The 18,386-nt window shown below is 36.5% G+C and overlaps 1 protein-coding gene across 3 annotated transcripts; it reads left to right on the top strand.

Moving 5' to 3' along the window:
- Nucleotides 1–3,439: 3,439 nt before the first annotated feature.
- Nucleotides 3,440–17,818, top strand: LOC149842759 (uncharacterized). 3 transcript variants are annotated; one of them, XM_090001564.1, is made up of 6 exons: nt 3,440–3,833; nt 12,718–12,785; nt 16,565–16,762; nt 16,863–16,901; nt 17,044–17,195; nt 17,286–17,818. In XM_090001564.1, the coding sequence occupies exons 3-6, from the start codon at nt 16,589–16,591 to the stop codon at nt 17,665–17,667; spliced, it is 747 nt and encodes a 248-aa protein (XP_089857690.1). In that variant the 5' UTR covers nt 3,440–3,833; nt 12,718–12,785; nt 16,565–16,588; the 3' UTR covers nt 17,668–17,818. The 3 variants fall into 3 exon arrangements, with proteins under 3 accessions (XP_089857690.1, XP_089857689.1, XP_089857688.1); XM_090001563.1 differs by having other exon boundaries at nt 12,718–12,801; XM_090001562.1 differs by lacking the exon at nt 12,718–12,785.
- The last annotated feature ends 568 nt before the right edge of the window (nt 17,819–18,386 follow it).

Genomic DNA, 18,386 nt, shown 5'->3' with positions numbered 1-18,386 from the left:
TTTTTCAATATTTTATAATATTACTATTTCTATGCATAATGTCTTTTTGACAGGGGGAGCATATTTTGTCATCATAAAAAAGGGAGAGAATGTTGAGAAACTCTGTTTTGATGTCACATAATATGATACACTGTCGTATTTGATTTTATATGATATGATAATATGTCCTCTTGAAAAATGTTATATTATGACTGAATATGTTTTGCCATAAATCTAACGAGTATTTGATGCAAGGATATCTCACCCAAAAAGGATGGAGACTTCCTGTTCAAGTACAACTAGTGCAATCATACTCCTTGAAGAAAAAGCTTGATGAGCCATGCATTCCTAAAGATCAACTGAAGAGATCGGCTACCTCAAGATGAAGATTTTTTTCTTCTTTAGAGTCATATGTAACAGAACCTTCAGGAACATGCATATTGCATATTACATACTCATTCATAAAAGCTATATCATAAAAGTATACGATAGTTTCAAAAAGCTCCTTTTTGAAAACTAATAATTGTACCTTCTTACAACCCTTTATGAAAATGTATTTTGACATGATTTCAAAATATAATAATTGTACCTTACATCATATACAAGACAACATGAAAAGAAATGTAGGAAAAAGACAAAACATGAAATCGGCTACATAACAAATATAATATATTTTGAAAAGACTCTAGTTACCATCTTTAAAGAAATGTTTTCAAATATAGGAAAAAGACAAAACATGAAAATCGGCTACACAAAGAAAACAAATATAATAAAGGTTTTGAAAAGACTCTAGTTACCTTTTTACAAACCCATAGAATGTCGACTTACTTGAAGTCATCATTCTCTTTGTATAGCATTAAATACCTCCTGTAAGAAATCCTTGTTAAATATCCTTCTCAAGAATGTCGACTTTTTTGTAGTCCTCATTCTCTCTGAAGACTTTGAAAAACATAACATAAAGAAAACACTTGACATGACTATGTATAAATAAATATCTCAAAGCACTCATTGTACTTACACTCATTTAAAGTAAAGAAGTACTTATGTACCTCAAATCATTAATTAGAATAAAGACAAAACCATAATCCAACGTTCAATGTACTATTGTAAGAAATAGACTTTTTACATAAAATATGTATTACCTAAAATATTACAACGACTAGTGTACCCTATATTTTACTTTTATGGAAAAAGACTTTTTCGAATTTCTCTAAAGATGTTTTTGAAATGACATATCATTTCACATCTCAAAAAGGCTACGATTTCAAAATGTAACGACTATTTTTTTAAAAAGCTATATAAACACACTCAAATAAACTATTCAACATGGAATGGAATAGACATGTGAGCTTACAACGAGAAAAATTCCTATTCATTATTTGAAAAGAGAGCCTTCAAAAAGAAAGAGAAAAAGAAAAGAAAGAAAAGAGAAAAAGTCAAGTATAGCTCTTTGACAAAGAGTATCCTCTGAGTGACAAACAGAACATTCTGAGAATCCTTCATTCGTGCATTCATAGCATTTTGAAGGTTCTATAGGAAGTATTGTAACTCTGTTATTCACTGTTTTCCTTCTTTGTTGAAAGAAGTAGACCTCTGTGAAAGAGGGTGTTGCCCTTCTCTATTGAGAGAAGAAGACCTCTGTGAAAGAGGGTGTTGTCCTTCTCTGTTGAGAGAAGAAGACCTCAGTGGAAGAGGGTGTGCCCCTTCTCTGTTGAGAGAAGAAGACCTCTGAGGAAGAGGGTGTTGTACTATTTATCCGGTGACTCAGATGTTATAGTGGAAAGCTCAAGTGGTTTGCTTGGGGACTGGATGTAGGTCTGGGTATTGACCGAACCAGTATAAATTTTGTGTTTTATGTGTTGTGCCTTATTGCCTGATTATTTTATTTTATCGATCTTTATCGTATTTCATTATTCACCCCCTCTAGTGGAATTTCATCCTTGTCCTCCTTATTCTTTTTTTGTCTTTCCCTCTCCTCTGCCTTCTTCCATTAACTTTTCCTTTGCTTTTCATTCTCCTCCTTATTTCTTTGCTTTTCCTTCTCTTCGTCATCCTTCTTCTTCTTTATCTTTAGTTTTTGCTTATTCTTCCTTTGGTCTTCAGCCTCAATATCCGATGGATAATCCTCTGCATAATACAATTCCAATGCTTTCTTTCTGTCTTTATCATTCTCAATCTTCAGTATATTTTGGTATCTTTCAAAACGCTCAGATAGATGAGACTGGTGGACAACTTCTCGAATACACAACCCATAAAACATCGGGGTATTTCTTCTCTGATGAGTTGCAAACATTGCTAACCTGCACAACACATTAATTTAACCACATCATTATACGTTACAACCGTCTTCCTAAGTATATAATAATATAAATGATCCCATTTGTTAAACGATCACCATCATTACAAATCGTCGCAATATTTGGCTTCATAAGTAAACATCGTTGTAAGATTTAGTAAACTTAAGTACAAATTGAGGTATCTTCATAAATACACATCGTTATTGCTTTGAATGTATAAATCGTTGCAGATTCAAACTTACAAATCGTTGTATAAATCACAACCTTCATAAGTACATATCGTTGAAAGGTTTGGTCTTCGTAAGAACCAATCGTGCAAACAATTTTTCGATGCCCACAAGGTGGATATGTACAAATTGATTTCTTTTCGTATGATATTAGGTGTTATTTAGCATGGAGACGTCCACCCAGTTGTAAGATTTAGCATTCAGATTTACAAATCGTTTCGATTGCATAACGAAACCTTACACGAAACTCACCGAAATGATAGGAGTTTGGGTAATCCAACTGTAGAGTAAGAAACACCCAGAAGGTAGATGCAACAGATGGTGACAACGATACTGCCACTGCGCATAAGACGAAAAAGGATGCTCTGACGATAGTAGAAGAAAACAAATGATGCTACGACGGCAATAAAAGAAGGCAAAGGCTGCTCCAGCGACAACAGAAGAAGGCAAATGATGCTCTGGTAGACTTTTCTGCTTAGGGCGAAAATGAATTGTTTGAACTTTTTAAATCCTATAGATAAACCTTCCTACCTGTGCAAACTTTACTAAAAATTTTGGCGCGTTAATGATGCGTCGTTTCACTTTTCTAGATGGAGGTCAGTTTTGTCTTTTTCACTAACCGACAATTTAGTTTTTTAGATGAAGGATATTTTTGTCCGTTTCAAAAAGAGAATGGCGTTAAAAGGTACTTAAGTCTTTGCAACAACACTATATTCTGATGCTAAGTAATGCATACATATATGGGGATACAAGCCGCACATGCTTACGTACAGGGTGCTCTTTGGGACCCCGAACACTGTTTTGGGGGAAACATATAACCTTGCTTTGAAGGACTGCAATGTTCGTTCTATTAATTTCCAAATATATATATATATATATATATATATAGAGAGAGAGAGAGAGAGGTGCGAATATCCAAATCCTCTATCCAACTCCCCCTCTCTTTCCTCGTTTTTGCTCTGATCCTAACGATTGCGGCAAGCAATCCCAAGACCCCAACCCACTCTCCACTTCCGTTTTCTTGACCCTCAGTCTCCTTTCGTTGCCCTTACTCTACGCCCCCCTCTCTCTCTCAGAGATCGTCTGAGAAGGTAGGGCGTTATTTTTAGGGTTTCTCTTCCTTCCTATCCTTGCGTAAATCTGGATGATCGATCCCCAAATTGCGGAATCTGTCACTATCGGCGTCTTGGGGGACGGTAGGATTCGTACAACGGACGATTTTGAGGTCCCTTACTGTTCATGACTAGAGTTCCGGAAATGGGGAATCCAAAGCGAGCTCCAAAATTAGTTGCCGCTGCCGCCGTTGATGACAAGAATCTCGCGGTCTCTCGTGAGTGTTGATCTTCCTCCTCCTTTCTGTATTTTGGTTGGTTGATCATTTTGTGTTGGCTTTCCATTTTTAGGGTTTTTTTATTCGAGTGATCTGCGTGTTCTGAGTGAGTTTGGTAGCTGGGAAAGTTTTAGGGTTTTAATCTCCTGTTTTGGGTGGTCTCCGTTTGATTTGTTTAACGTGGAATCGGTAGAGGGGATCTTTAATACAATGAAAATGTCGCTCCTGCGCAATTGTTGAGCGGTTGGAGATTTTATATTTCATCGTCTTGTACGTGCCTGCTTGAGATAAAATAAAATAACTGGCTTGGCTATTCAGGTTAATTCATGGACTTTATTTGGCTCATCAATGGTAAGGTAGATATAAATCCTATTTTGGTTTTTGGGAGCTGCAGATGGCAGAGGGGTTCCGTGCAAGGTACCAATCTGATTTTGGACTAACATAAATGGGTCTGAGTTACTCCTTGGACTGGTTACCACCTATACTAGATAAACTTGGCTGACAATTGATTTATTTCTACTGCTTCCGGCCGAGGACATGGCATTGGATAGAAATGATTGGAGGAGAAGGATTCATGTGGAAGACCCAGAATGATTTTCTTTTTTGGTTCATATCGCCAACCCCAATTGTTTTGGGATGAAGGCGTAATTGTTGTTTGTTTGCTTCCGGCCCTGCGATAGCCACACATTTGGTCCTCATTGCTTAATTACCTTTTTATGACAGTGTTTTTATTAGATACCTAACGCTGTTAGATGGTGATGTTCATTTGTTATTAATAATGTTATGAATCTCATTCTCGGGAAAATGTCACAATATTTTATATATCAGATCATGGCCACCACAAGCCCTGATCGTCTCCACTTTTGAGCCTTCTTCTATAACTTTGTTTCTCCGTACATAAACATGTTAGTATACAAAGTCTCTAATTCTTAATCTCCCTATTCCCATTCCTTCTCTTTTGATCTTTTTCTTTTTCCTTACGTTCTTTTCTCTTTCTTTCTCACAGCTAGTTTGGTCACTTGTCTCATATTGAGAAGCAAAGCTTGAAGATGACAACAGGCTTTGTGTTTGTCCCCACCGATCAAGAGCTCGTGGGGCACTTCCTTACTGAGCGAATGCAATCCTCTACTTCAGACTATGCATCTAAAGACATCATTCTGACGGTAGACCTCTATAGTTGTGGACTAAAGAAACTTCTTGATATTCATCTAACTACAAAATTTTTCCTTTGATCAGAAGATCTTGTCCATCTTTGTTAGGACTAAGAAAAAAAAAGATGACACACAACATATGGTTGTGTGTATCAAGATGGTAAACAACCTAAGCAGGCATTATTTACCACACCTCCATGTTTTGGCCAAATGTCTGAATGCATTCCCAATATGCTTTTTTTTGTCGAGCAGTCCAAACAGGATGCATGTCAGCTTTGTCCTCCAAAGAGTATGTAACCATGACAAGTTGTACAAATTATGAGGACCAAGTGACCCTTTCCCACTGAAGGAAACTCTAACCCTAGTTTTTTTTTGAAAGGCAAGTTGGGGTTAGGCAAAACCCTACCAGTTATACAACTATACCATTGGGTTTTAAACCTTCCATGTCCGAACACAAGGTAACTTGCACTATGTTGTAATGGGCATCGTTGTCCTCCAAAGAGTTGGTAACCATGACAAGAATCCACCTTCTTTGCCAACATTATCAAGACGTTACTTGGTGTTTAATTGTTTTCATTGTTCGGAAGAAACGAACATGCATCAAACTTGTACCAAGACAGACCTTAATCCAAACCATAAAACAAACCAAAAGGGTAAATATGGGCTATCATGTGGTATCTGGTCATACCCATTAATAATTGGGCGTATGGTTTTCCATCTAAATCTGAATATGAATCCAAACTAAATGGATAACACGATCCTTGTACATGTGAAATATTTTAATCGTATCTTAACCCAAATTAGTTTGGGTCAAGTTTAGATCTTATTTTTAGTCTCGATCCTGAATCGGGTTTGACAAGACCCAACCTGTTGGGTCTGACCTGACCCAATTACACCTCCAATCAAACTTGATTTTGGTATTACCTTTTCCCAACGTGACTCCCATCCTGAATCTAAATCAATCTGATTAAGATTGATCTAACCTATTATACTTAAGTTTCCTTTTAACTTTGGTATTGAAATGACTGACTTTTCTTTTTTTTTCCTGTTGCCCCAACTATGAGAGGTACACCTTCTACTGCAAATGGAAGGGATGTGAGGTACTACTTTACTCCAAGAGAGAAGAAGTATCCAAATGGCAAGTGCCCTCGCCGATCTGCTGGAGAAGGCTTTTGGAAATCCATTGATGTCGACTAGCCCATCCTTAACAAACATAAGCGAAAGATTGGAGTGAGGAGGGCGCTCACCTACTTTGAGGTAAAATAATCCTGTGAAAAAAAAACTAGGTGGAGGATGTATGAATATCGGCTACTAAACACTGACACCAAGATGAACATAAATAAGAGCAACAATTCAATGATGGTGACCCTATCTCTCTTTCTGTTAATTATCCTTTAATACATGTATACAACAAGGAGTATGTAGCTTACCTTCTCTTCTCTTCTCCTCTTGCTAATGAATAACTCAACGTCTTTTGCAGTTGGATGATTGTGTATTGTGCAAAGTGTACTCGTTGTCTGTGATGAAAAAAGATAAAACTGAAACCGAAACTCGAAAGAATGAGGAAGCAGGAGAAGAAGACGTAACGAATGATGAGAATAATGTCATCATCTCCAACAAGGAGGTGAATAAGAGAAACGTCGAAGAAGCATCGAGTCAGGAAGGCAACTTTCCGAGTGTGGCATATAGTGGAGAAGGACCTGTCGAAAGTGTAAGATGCGAATCTACTGATCTTGTAGATGAAGATATCGCCCCCACGTTAAATGATCTATTAAAGATGGAATTTGATATACTTTTGTTAGATTTTCCTTGAGAAATTCACACGAGATTTTCTGAGAGATTTGTTGAAGGATGGGCAGGGAGCTGTAAAATCAAAGTTAAGAAAGAAATGTTCAGCAAAACAATCATGGAAGTAGAAATAAGTATAACAACTTAAGATGGTACATCCATAATCCATAATGGAAAAAACCTTATACCTTGATTGCCGGACAAAACTCTTCGGGAAAGCAGGCTACCGCTCAAAGGTATTATTACAAGGTGTTTGATTCTCATAAACATATTATTAATAGATCAAGTTTTGAAATAGAAAGGTTTTAGATTGGCTGGTAAATGCTCTTTATGTTAATTCACATGTACTGAGGAAAATATTACACAATACATTTTTGAGAGTATTATATTATGCAATATATTTTCGAGAGAATGTGGCAGATCTCATCACCAGAGGTGGGTAGTTTATAAGATTTAAGAGTACTTATCTCTGCCAATCACATAAACACAAGAGACAGTTATTTGGCTATGTTGGTTGCTTATAACTTGGCGTTGTATTTGGATGAAAAGTTTTTATATTACACAATCAAGATCGTGTAATCGGATTTAGATCCAGTGTTGTTACTCAGATCCATCTGGACGGTCCAAAGAAGTTTTCTCAAGCAAGGAGTCTTATAAAGCTAGACTCCTAAATCATGAAGACTTCAAAGAAAGAAGAGTGCTGAGATAATAGAAAATATCTCATTGAGACTCTTGTAAATTCAAGAGTGTCACACAAGGACTCCCCAAAATAGCCCCCCTCTTTTACTTTACTCTTCAAGAGCCCATGCTATATGGCCTCTCTTGCAATCTCTATATAAAGACATTAATGGATGACATCCCTCACAGTTGTGAGTGTTGTCGTGAGGGGATCTTTGAACGTAGGATCATTTGGATCAAAACCACATTGCATCTTTATATCTATCATGCTCGGTTTGAAAGAAACAATAAACTCTTGAGAGAGGAGGTCCATTATGTGGATCAAGTTTGTCTTAGCATTAGATGTGAATTGAGGGTAGATATTTATTCTCATTGACACCAGGTTTATTTTTATTTGATTTTGTGTTGCTTTCTAAAATTGTTATGCCTCTTTCTTGTTCTATAGTTTAGTGACATCTCATCACTTAACATCCTTATGTCAATATTCTTTCAATCAATAACACTGAAGTAATGTTTCTTAAAAAAAAACATATAACAATGTGAAAAATACAACCACATCAGATTAAAGTGGGTCAAAGTGAAATGATAAAAATGGGTTTGAGACTTTATTTACAATATGCAAAACCCAACTTGTTTTTATTATGGGTCTACTATATTTTGAACATGACCAGAACTCATAGGTTCACTAAAATTGGGTTGAGTTGGGTATAATATGTTTGAGATGTGGGGCCAGGTCGAGTATACCTAACCCAATTGCACCCCTAGATCTGATTAGCTGGTTGAACATAGTTCACATGTAAATGGATTGTATTGTCCATTAGTTTGAATTTATATTCAGATTTAGATGGACCACCACACGCCCTATCCAAATCTGATTATTAATTGAATTTCATTTGCTTTACCAAATCAGAATAATTATTAGATTCAGGTTTTACCAGATATCTAATCCAAATGGATAACAACACTGGATTTGAATCCGATTACACGATCTTGATTGTGTAATATAAAAACTTTCCATCCAAATACAACGCCAAGTTATAAGCAACCAACATAGCCATATAACTGCCTCTTGTGTTTATGTGATTGACAGAGATAAGTACTCTTAAATCTTATAAACTACCCACCTATGGTGATGAGATCTACCACATTCTCTCGAAAATATGTTGCATAATATAATACTAAAAAAAAAATGGTGTTGTGTAATATTTTTCTTAGTACATGTGAATTAACATAAAGAGCATTTTTTAGCTAATCTAAATTCTTTCTATTTCAAAACTTGATCTGATAATAATATGTTCATGAGAATCAAGTACCTTGTAATAATACATTTGAGCGGTAGCCTGCTTTCTCGAAGAGTTTTGTTCGGCAATCAAGGTATAAGGTTTTTTCCATTATGGATTATGGATGTACCATCTTGAGTTGTTCTACTTATTTCTACTTCCATGATTGCTTTGCTGAACATTTCTTTCTTAACTTTGATTTTACACCTCTCTGCCTACCCTCCAGCAAACCTCTTAGGAAATCTCGTGTGCATTTCTCAATGAAAATCTAACAAAAGTACATCAAATTCTATCTTTAGTAGATCATTTAACATGGGGGCGATATCTTCATCTACAAGTTCAGTAGATTCACATCTTGCACCTTCGATAAGTCCTTTTCCACTAGCTGCCACACTCGGGAAGCCGCCTTTCTGACTCAATGCTTCTTCGATGTTTCTCTCATTCACCTCCTTGTTGGAGATGATGACATTATTCTCATCATTCGTTACGTCTTCTTCTCCTGCTTCCTCATTCTTTCGAGCTTCGGTTTCAGTTTTATCTTCTTTCTTCACAGACAACGAGTACACTTTGCACAATACACAATCATCCAACTGCAAAAGATGTTGAGTTATTCATTAGCAAGAGGAGAAGAGAAGGTAAGCTACATACTCCTTGTTGTATACGTGTATTAAAGAAGAAATAACAGAAAGAGAGATAGGGTCACCATCATTGAATTGCTGCTCTTATTTATGTTCATCTTGGTGTCAGTGTTTAGTAGCCGATACTCATACATCCTCCAACTAGTTTTTTTTTTCGCAGGATTATTTTCCCTCAAAGTAGGTGAACGCCCTCCTCACTCCAATCTTTTGCTTATATTTGTTAAGGATGGGATGGTTGACATCGGTGGATTTCCAAAAGCCTTCTCCAACAGATCGGTGAGGGTGCTTGCCATTTAGATACTTCTTCTTTGTTGGAGTAAAATAGTACCTTGCATCCCTTTTATATGCAACAAAAGGTGCAACTGTCATAATTGAGGCAAGAGGAAGAAAAAGAAAATTCAGTCATTTTAATACCGAAGCTAAAAGGAAACTTAAGTATAATGGGTTGGATCAATCTTGATCAGATTGATTTAGATTCAGGATGAGAGTCACGTTGGGAAAAGGTAATACCAAAATCAAGTCTAATTGGGAGTGTAATTGGGTCGGGTCAGACTCAACAGGTTGGGTCTTGTCAGACCCGATTCAGGATCGAGACTAAAAATAAGATCTAAACTTGACCCAAACTAATTCGGGTTCAGGTACGGTTAAAATATTTTACATGTACATGAATCGTGTTATCCATTTAGTTTGGATTCATATTCAGATTTAGATGGAAAGCCATACGCCTAATTATTAATGGATATGACCAGATACCACATGATGACCCATATTTACCCTTAGGTTTTTTTTTGTGTTTTGGATTAAGGTTTGTCCTGGTACAAGTTTGATGCATGTTCGTTTTTTTTTCGAACAATGAAAACGATTAAACAACAAGTAAGGTCTTGATAATCTTGGCAAAAAAGGTGGATTCTTGTCATGGTTACCAACTCTTTGGAGGGCAATGATGCCCATTACAACATAGTGCATGTTACCTTGTGTTCAGACATGGAAGGTTCAAAACCCAATGGTATAGTTGTATAAGTGGTAGAGTTTTGCCTAACCCCAACTTCCCTTTCAAAAAAAAGCTAGGGTTAAAGTTTCTTTCAGTGAGAAGGGGTCACTTGGTCCTAATGATTTGTACAACTTGTCATGGTTACATACTCTTTGGAGGACAAAGTCGACATGCATCTTGTTTGGACTGCTCGACCAAGAAAAGCATACTGGGGATGCATTCAAACATTTGGCCAAAACATGGAGGTGTGGTAAATAATGTCTACTTAGCTTGTTTACCATCTTGATACACATAACCATATGTTGTGTCATCTTTTTTTTTTCTTAGTCCTAACAAAGATGGACAAGATCTTTTGATCAAAGGAAGAAGAATGATAGATAGATGAATACCAAGAAGTTTCTCTAGTCCACAACTGTAGAGGTCTACCGTCGGAATGATGTCCTTAGATGCATAGTCTGAAGCAGAGGATTGCATACGCTCAGTAAGGAAGTGCCCCACGAGCTCTTCATCGGTGGGGGCAAACACAAAGCATGTTCTCATCTTCAAGCTTTGCTTCTCAATATGAGACAAGTGACCAAAGTAGTTGTGAGAAAGAAAGAAAAAGAACGTAAGGAATAAGAAAAAGATCAAAAGAGAAGGCATGGGAATAGGGAGAATAAGAATTAGAGACTTTGTATACTAACCTGTTTATGTACGGAGAAACAAAGTTATAGAAGAAGGCTCAAAAGTGGAGACGATCATGGCTTGTGGTGGCCATGATCTGATATATAGAATATTGTGAGATTTTCTTGAGAATGAGATTCATAGCATTATTAATAACAAATGAACATCACCATGTGAAGTGACAACCTTAGGTATCTAATAAAAACTCTATGTCATAAAAAGGTAATTAAGCAATGAGGACCAAATGTGTGGCTATTGCAGGGCCAGAAGCAGTAAAAATATATCAATTGTCAGCCAAGTTTATCTAGCAGGTTTTTCAAATATTGGCGGTATGAATGATTCTAAAGATATTTTGAAAATATCAAGAATTGATAATATTGAAGACCTTTTATGTAATGGAGCATATGATTGAGCACCCCTTGAAGAGGCACCAAATGAAAGAACTTGATGAAGTCTATGAAGACATTTTGTGTAATGAGTTTTTTCTTTTGTAATTTCAAACTTACAGTGAGTAACTGTAAGTTTGAGGGGGCTGTTAAGATGAATGTATTTTTGTATGTATATAAATACATATATATTGTTTAATATAATATATATATACTATAGTTAACTTAGGTTGACTAAGTCAACTGAGGTTGACTCTTTCTAGCTGTGGGAAAGGGTCCAACTGCTAGATTTCTAGCCATTGGACCCTCTCCAACAGCTAGAAAAGGTATTCCTCTTTTCTCTCTTCTCTACCTTCTTCTTTATAAATCATTGGGTGTGTGCATGAGTGAGTTTTGAGATAGTGATGGGTAGTTTTAGATATTTTTGAGTGTTCTTGAGTGTATTTTGTAGTGAGGTTTTTATGTATTTATTTATTTTTATTGTTCATTATGAATGAAATCATTTATTCAAAAAACTTGTATTAGTTTGTATCTTGTTAGTATTCAAATTTATTTCGATTTGGCATTTGGATTACAATTTGGAATGTCTTGGGTTCCATGCCATTTCATGACATATAAATATATAATATACATGCACTGTGCATGTTTGGACAGAGGGAGGGAGGAAGTATACAGATGGACCTAGCTGCAACTGATACTACCGTAATAAAGAGATCTCCAAGAGATACAAGAATTCACAATGGGCACTAAGGCCAAATACAAGCCACAAAAGGACAATATCACAAGCCACCGAGGGCACACTCAAATGCTCTAAGGCATAATTTCACAATCACTAGAGAACACAATTAAAGAATATTAATTTTATTAATAAAATGCTCTTGAAACAAGCACACTTACAATGGGCATGATGCCCATATTTATATACAATAGAGATGAAAGAGAGACATCCAATCTAGCCGTTAGTCATGCCTAATGGCTAGCTTTCAACAGCTAGTTCAAAAAGATGATAAAAAAATAAAAATACAAAAGAAAAAAATATATCTTTAATAAAATATATATAATTATATATGTATGCAAAAGTATATATATACACATGCATGATAATATATATATATATATATATATATCAAGTATTTAACAATTACCTACCTTCTAAGTGAAACTTATCAACTGGAAACATGTCTTGTTTGGCGTCTATGAGCTTTTAGAGGATTTTTGTTTTGTTTTGTGTTCGTGGAGCTTTTATTACGGGTGTTGGTTATTGGCTAGCTAAATGCTATTGTAATTGTACATTTGGCTTCATAATTAGGTGGATGTCAAGCATGCATTAGCTGTAGATGCCTTAGAATCTCTGATAAAGGAAGGTGAAGCTGGCAGGTATATCCCTTAAAAGGTATTAATTGTTTCCTTTGTGTATGATAGATAGCTTTCAAATTTTGTATTAACAATGCTTTAAAATGGCAATCCTAAATGAAAATCAGACCTACAAATATGCTAAGTTTGTTGTGTACTGGTTATTCTATATGTGCGTTTATTGTTAGGGTGCAGTTGTGCCTTGTATATATTTTTTGCTTGACAAAATTTTTAATATCTTATATGCTTGATGTCATGGTGTCAAATCAATGTCTTTAGCTCCAGGTTTCCGCTGGCACTTATTTTTGGCTTCATCTTGTTCTAGTGTATTTCTGTTTTTTTCTTATATGTGATGTGTGCGTAAATCTATATGAGCTTTTGCATGCAACTCCTAAGGCTGCATTTGGATGACATTGAGTGGAGTTTAAATGGGTCGAGCCCAAGCTAGCTTGTCTCGTTGTGAATCCCTATGTGCGCTTATTCAAAAAGCTAAGAATATAGTCAAGCAATGATGTTTCTGGAAATAGGTCTGAGAAAGATTGTTGAACTCCAGCCAACAAAACCTCTCCGGAGTGATCACATAAGGCATAAACTAAGCGTACTTTAAAAAGGGTGATGTCTAGAACAGGCTTGTTTGGATACAGCTGGCCCGGCGTGGAGGTGTCTTCAACATCTCGAGTTTTTGTCTCATGTTTTATTTATTTATGTTTTTTTGGTTTTTGTCCTGGGTGTCCTGGACACTACTGTTTCAGGAGGAGGGGTGGAACACATGTCCTGCTGGACACGCACGACGTCATGTTCTAGGCATCCCATCCGCTGTTTGTGTTCGCTGCTGTCCGTGCAAGTGAACACCCTCCTGATGGGTCGGATACCTGTTGAGTGGTGTTTATAATTCGAATCCAACCCGGAAATTTGATCCACTTCCAAACCCAATTAACCGAGGCAGGGATCGTATCAGCGTTTCCTCATCTGAGACTCTGAGTGCCTCTCTGTCCATTTTTTCTGAACTTAGAAACGAAGATTTGAACTCTCTCTCTCTGGTGATACGTCGCTCCGATCCCTGTAAATTGTTTCCTTCTCATCCTTTTTCTTGTTCTTTTATTTGTGGAAATTCTTTGCTTGCTAGGGTTTCAGAATACCATCTTTTTTTCTCGAATGATATGCTTAATTACTCCGACAAAAAGAAAAACTACTGTTTTGGGGTTTAATTGACAGCTAAAGTGAGCTCTAACCAGATCTGACACAAAGAAGTTCTTTCTCGTTACCTTTTTTTAGTGATTTTTTGTGATCGAGATCATGTTTTGGGCTGCCATGAAGCATCGAAGTGTCTCTTGTCAAGAAGTTTTTGTCTATCTTCTTGTTGCTTGTATGTATTTTCTGTGGCTTTAGGGTTTCACTGTTTTCTTTCTCCCTAGATTTCTTTTTCCTCTCTCTGTTTCTATCTCTATGACGATGCATTTTGATTTTGCGTTTTTGATCTTCAACGGGCGCTGCCAAAATTCGGGTTTTCACCGAGGGTTTGGATCGAAGTGATGTGGGTAGAGAATTTTTAGTCTTTCTAATAAAGAAAATTATGACCTAGAAATTGTACTTTTTTTTCTCTCAACTTGAAAAGCACAGTTTGTGCAGAATTGTAGATCATTTCTTTTCCTTGTAAGTAGGCCTGATGATTCTTTCGTCAGTAGGATTGAGGACCCATTATTATTGCATACAATGAAAATGTCAGAAGAAAGAAAATTGTACTGATTGCTTCATATCTCCATTCATTAGGGTCGATGTTATCAACTACCAATGGATTTGACTCCCACTGATAAATGATAAAGAAGATAAAAAAAGGAAAAATCAAATAAAAGGTTCCAATTCCTATCTCAGTGTATTCAAAATATACCATATATATAACTACCGTTGGAATATATTTAATAACAATAACCAGAAATTCATTACATTACCTAAATGTTTATGATTTTCTTTTGTGGGGCATTTTTCTTTTTGGTGCTAGGAGTTGGGGTTGGTGGTTTATTGCAGGATTTACCTTGCATGTCTATTTTAATTTCTTCAACTCATACCAGTAAATCCCACTTGAATGTTTTATGTCATGTCGAGAATCAAATTTCAGACCAGTTCTCTCTGACCTGTGATTCTAAATGCTTGGAGCTAACTTCATGAATTCGAAGCCATCTAATGATGCTAGATCCTACTTCTAGTGGACTGTATGAATGACTAGATAGACTCAACTACAGACCGATCTCTCTGACATCTGATTCCAAATGCTTGGAGCTAACTGCTTGAATTAGAAGCCATCTAACAATGCTAGATCCTAGTTGTAGTCGATTGTATGAATGATTAGATACAAACCGTAGGATTTGTGTACTATGCCTGTGACATGTACTCCACATTTTCTCTTCTCTTAATTGAAGGTTTTTAGTTTGTAAAATGGTTTTCTATAAATTGTAACTGGACAAATTCCTCATTTGTATGAATTGTGCACTTCAAAAACCTCAGAACCTGCTTTTCCTTGAGGCCTTACTACTGCTGTAATCCCACAGTATTTATGTGATTCTGATGCATAAATGCTGGCATTTGAAGTAGGTTGGATATTTGAAACCCTGAAGTTAGGTTGCTGCTGCATCCTGAACACAGACTGCTGGGGTTCAAATAGCCAACACTCATTTCAGAATCTGTATCATTGGTTGAAACATCAGAAACCTTAATCCTTGTGCAGCAGTGATGGCACTATCCATGCAAATGGCACCATGGCTATCACACCCAGGATCAGACGAGGGTGCTGCTGCACAATGGATCTTTGGGGTTGCTTATAAAAGAGGAGTGGCATTATTTCTATCTTGTGCTTGAAAAGATTTAAGTATCTTATAAATTGGAGCCCTAGAATGAGATTTTTGAAAATTTTGAAGTCTCGTAAATTTTATTAATATACTGCTTTTACATATGAAATGTTAAGAGTACTTTTTTCTAATAAATTCAGATGAAGAAGTGCACTAGTCTAAGTTCCTCTAAAAATATAAAATGGAACACATAGAACACCACAGATTTCCTTCATATTCTGATATTTGAGAAAACTTTCGGATGTTTTTGGCAGACTTAACAATCATGAAATAATGAATTTGCAAAAAGTAATCATGTATTGAAAAAAACAGAAGTTTAAATGAAAAACCATGATTTTTAAAGTCAGTGAAATGGCAATCATATTTTCGTGATTTTATATATTAAAAAAGAAACTGTTATAACTCCCACTCCCTTGCCTCCTGTCTCTTCTTTACACCATACACTTCTCCCTGTGTCATCATGAACGCTCACTACCCCATGACATACAGTACCTCTGCCTCTATCATTAACATTGGCACCACCACTAAAACACTATGAGAGACTTTGCCTCCAAAACTGTAGCCAATTCTCAAGGTTGGTGCACGTTGCCTTATTGAGGGCTATTCTTTGATCCAATTCTCACCCCTAAAACAGCCACCTCCTTCTCTATCATCCATCTGTCTTTCTTAGACAATGCCTCCAAAGACCTAGCATAACCTCTTTATTCTGAAGGTTGCTGTAAGTCCCCCTGCCAGAGATATTCTTAGTCCCACTCTCACCCATAAAACTGTCTTCTCTCTCTCAGTTATTTTTATGTTTGTATTCCTGTTCTAAACATCAATAATCAATTTCAGTCACAGTTTAACTTTATTTGTCCACATTGCCCGGAGCAGTAGCCTTTCTGGATGCTTATCATTGGTTAGCCATGAGTCCATTATCTGACACATGTTGCTGATATTTCTCCTGATTTTTTTTTGCAGATAAGCTCCTCATATCACGCACAAATGTACGACAATTTAGGCGGGCAGGCTGGCATACCAAGGCAGTCAGCAAATGTTCAACAACCTAATCCATTTGGGAATCCGTTCTATGGAGCTGGACCAGGACTCATAAAAAGTGGTTTGGGTGCATATGGGGAAAGGATTTTGGGCTCTGGCTCTGAATATGTGCAAAGCAATGTATGTCTAATTCTTATGGTCTGCTATATGAATTTATATTTATTTATGCAATGCATTTAGGTAGGGAATCTTCACTTACATATTTAGGTGTGATTTTCAGATCAGCAAGTACTTTTCGGATCCACAATACTACTTTCAGGTAAATGAGCAATATGTGAGGAACAAATTGAAGGTCATAGTTGTTCCCTTCCTACATGGGTAAGTTATCATGTGTGTAATAAACATGACCAAATCTGTGTTAAGAATGAATTGAAGGTCTTCCTGTCATGTTCACAATCCAGGGTCATTGGACAAGGATAGCGGAGCAGATGGGGGGAAGGCTTTCATATAAACCTCCTATTTATGATATCAATGCACCCGATCTTTACATTCCTCTCATGGCATTTGGTACTTATGTGGTTCTCGCTGGCTTTGCGATGGGCCTTGTTGGAAAGTAAGAGCAATGAACTTTATGAGTCCTGTTTTTGTGATGATGGAGTTATTCTTGCTTATCTTAGTGCCATCATGATTTTTTTTTTTGCAGATTTAGTCCTGAAGCACTTACGGTACAGTTCTCAAAGGGGTTGATTGGTTGGCTTCTTCAGATTTTGCTACTAAAGGCCTCCATATATTTCGTAGGGAGTGGTGAGGCCCCCTTGTTGGATGTTGTTGCATATGGAGGATATGCTTTTGTGGGCATATCTTTATCTGTTCTTGCAAGAATTACTTGGAGTTACTCGTATTATGTTGTGATACTGTGGACATGCTTGTGCATGGGAGTCCTGTTGGTGAAGACATTAAAGCGGATGTTGTTTGCACCTTCAAGAAGTTATGACAGGGATACTAGTCGGCATCATTATTTTTTGCTCTGTGTTGCTCTTGCTCAGTTTCCCTTGTTTTTCTGCCTTGGCTACATTGGCGCTTGAAATTGCTGATTCATGTAGGTATGCATATGTTTTGCACGTATGCTTGAACATTTAGATCAATTTCGGTATAGATTGCTACTGTAGCGGTTTCATTTTGTTTGCTTGCCCTTTTTTTCCTAATGGGTTTACTGTATTATAGTCACTTCTAAATGCTATAAAATCTGTTTTGCTGTCAATTTTAGAAATTTTTATAGGTTCCCATAACTTAAAGTTTGATTTTGCTGTCATGCAAATGTTGTTTTACTGACTACAGTGGTTTTTTATTTATTGATGATCTGCTGACTATAGTGGCATTTCACATCGTAATGTATGAGGTAAATAACATGTGTACTTTGCAACGCATATATGGAAGTAACTAGACTACAATCACATGAGATGGAATCAAATATGACTTCATAAAATTTCAAATCACATATTACACCATGTGATTTGGAATCACATGAGATTCACATCAGATGTGATTTCAAATCACATTCAGTTTCTCATTTGCATGAGATTCCAAATCACGTTTGGTTAGCTGTGCAAATAAGATTCATTCTCTCATTTGCATGAGATTCCAAATCACATTTGAATGCAACCAAACCTTAAATATGAAAACTAGTGCCCTCCTTCAAGGCTTCTATTTATTGTTTGAATTATTTTTAGCATGCATACCACGTAATAGCACATTGCCACCAGAATCTCCCATCATTTCAAAGCCACTAAAAAATGTTTTTTTC

Source organism: Nuphar pumila, chromosome 3 (assembly GCF_984573655.1).
Source record: "Nuphar pumila chromosome 3, dmNupPumi1.hap1.1, whole genome shotgun sequence".
Taxonomy (NCBI): domain Eukaryota; kingdom Viridiplantae; phylum Streptophyta; class Magnoliopsida; order Nymphaeales; family Nymphaeaceae; genus Nuphar; species Nuphar pumila.
This window is presented reverse-complemented; position numbering and strand designations above follow the sequence as displayed.

What these genes read in the sequence shown, in the direction of transcription:
- LOC149842759 (XM_090001562.1), top strand. Translation starts at nt 3,810, where the DNA reads ATGACAAGAATCTCGCGGTCTCTC. An exon ending in ATCCACAATACTACTTTCAG is followed by an intron (nt 16,902 to 17,043) that starts GTAAATGAGCAA and finishes TTCACAATCCAG; the next exon opens with GGTCATTGGACAAGGATAGC. An exon ending in GCGATGGGCCTTGTTGGAAA is followed by an intron (nt 17,196 to 17,285) that starts GTAAGAGCAATG and finishes TTTTTTTTGCAG; the next exon opens with ATTTAGTCCTGAAGCACTTA.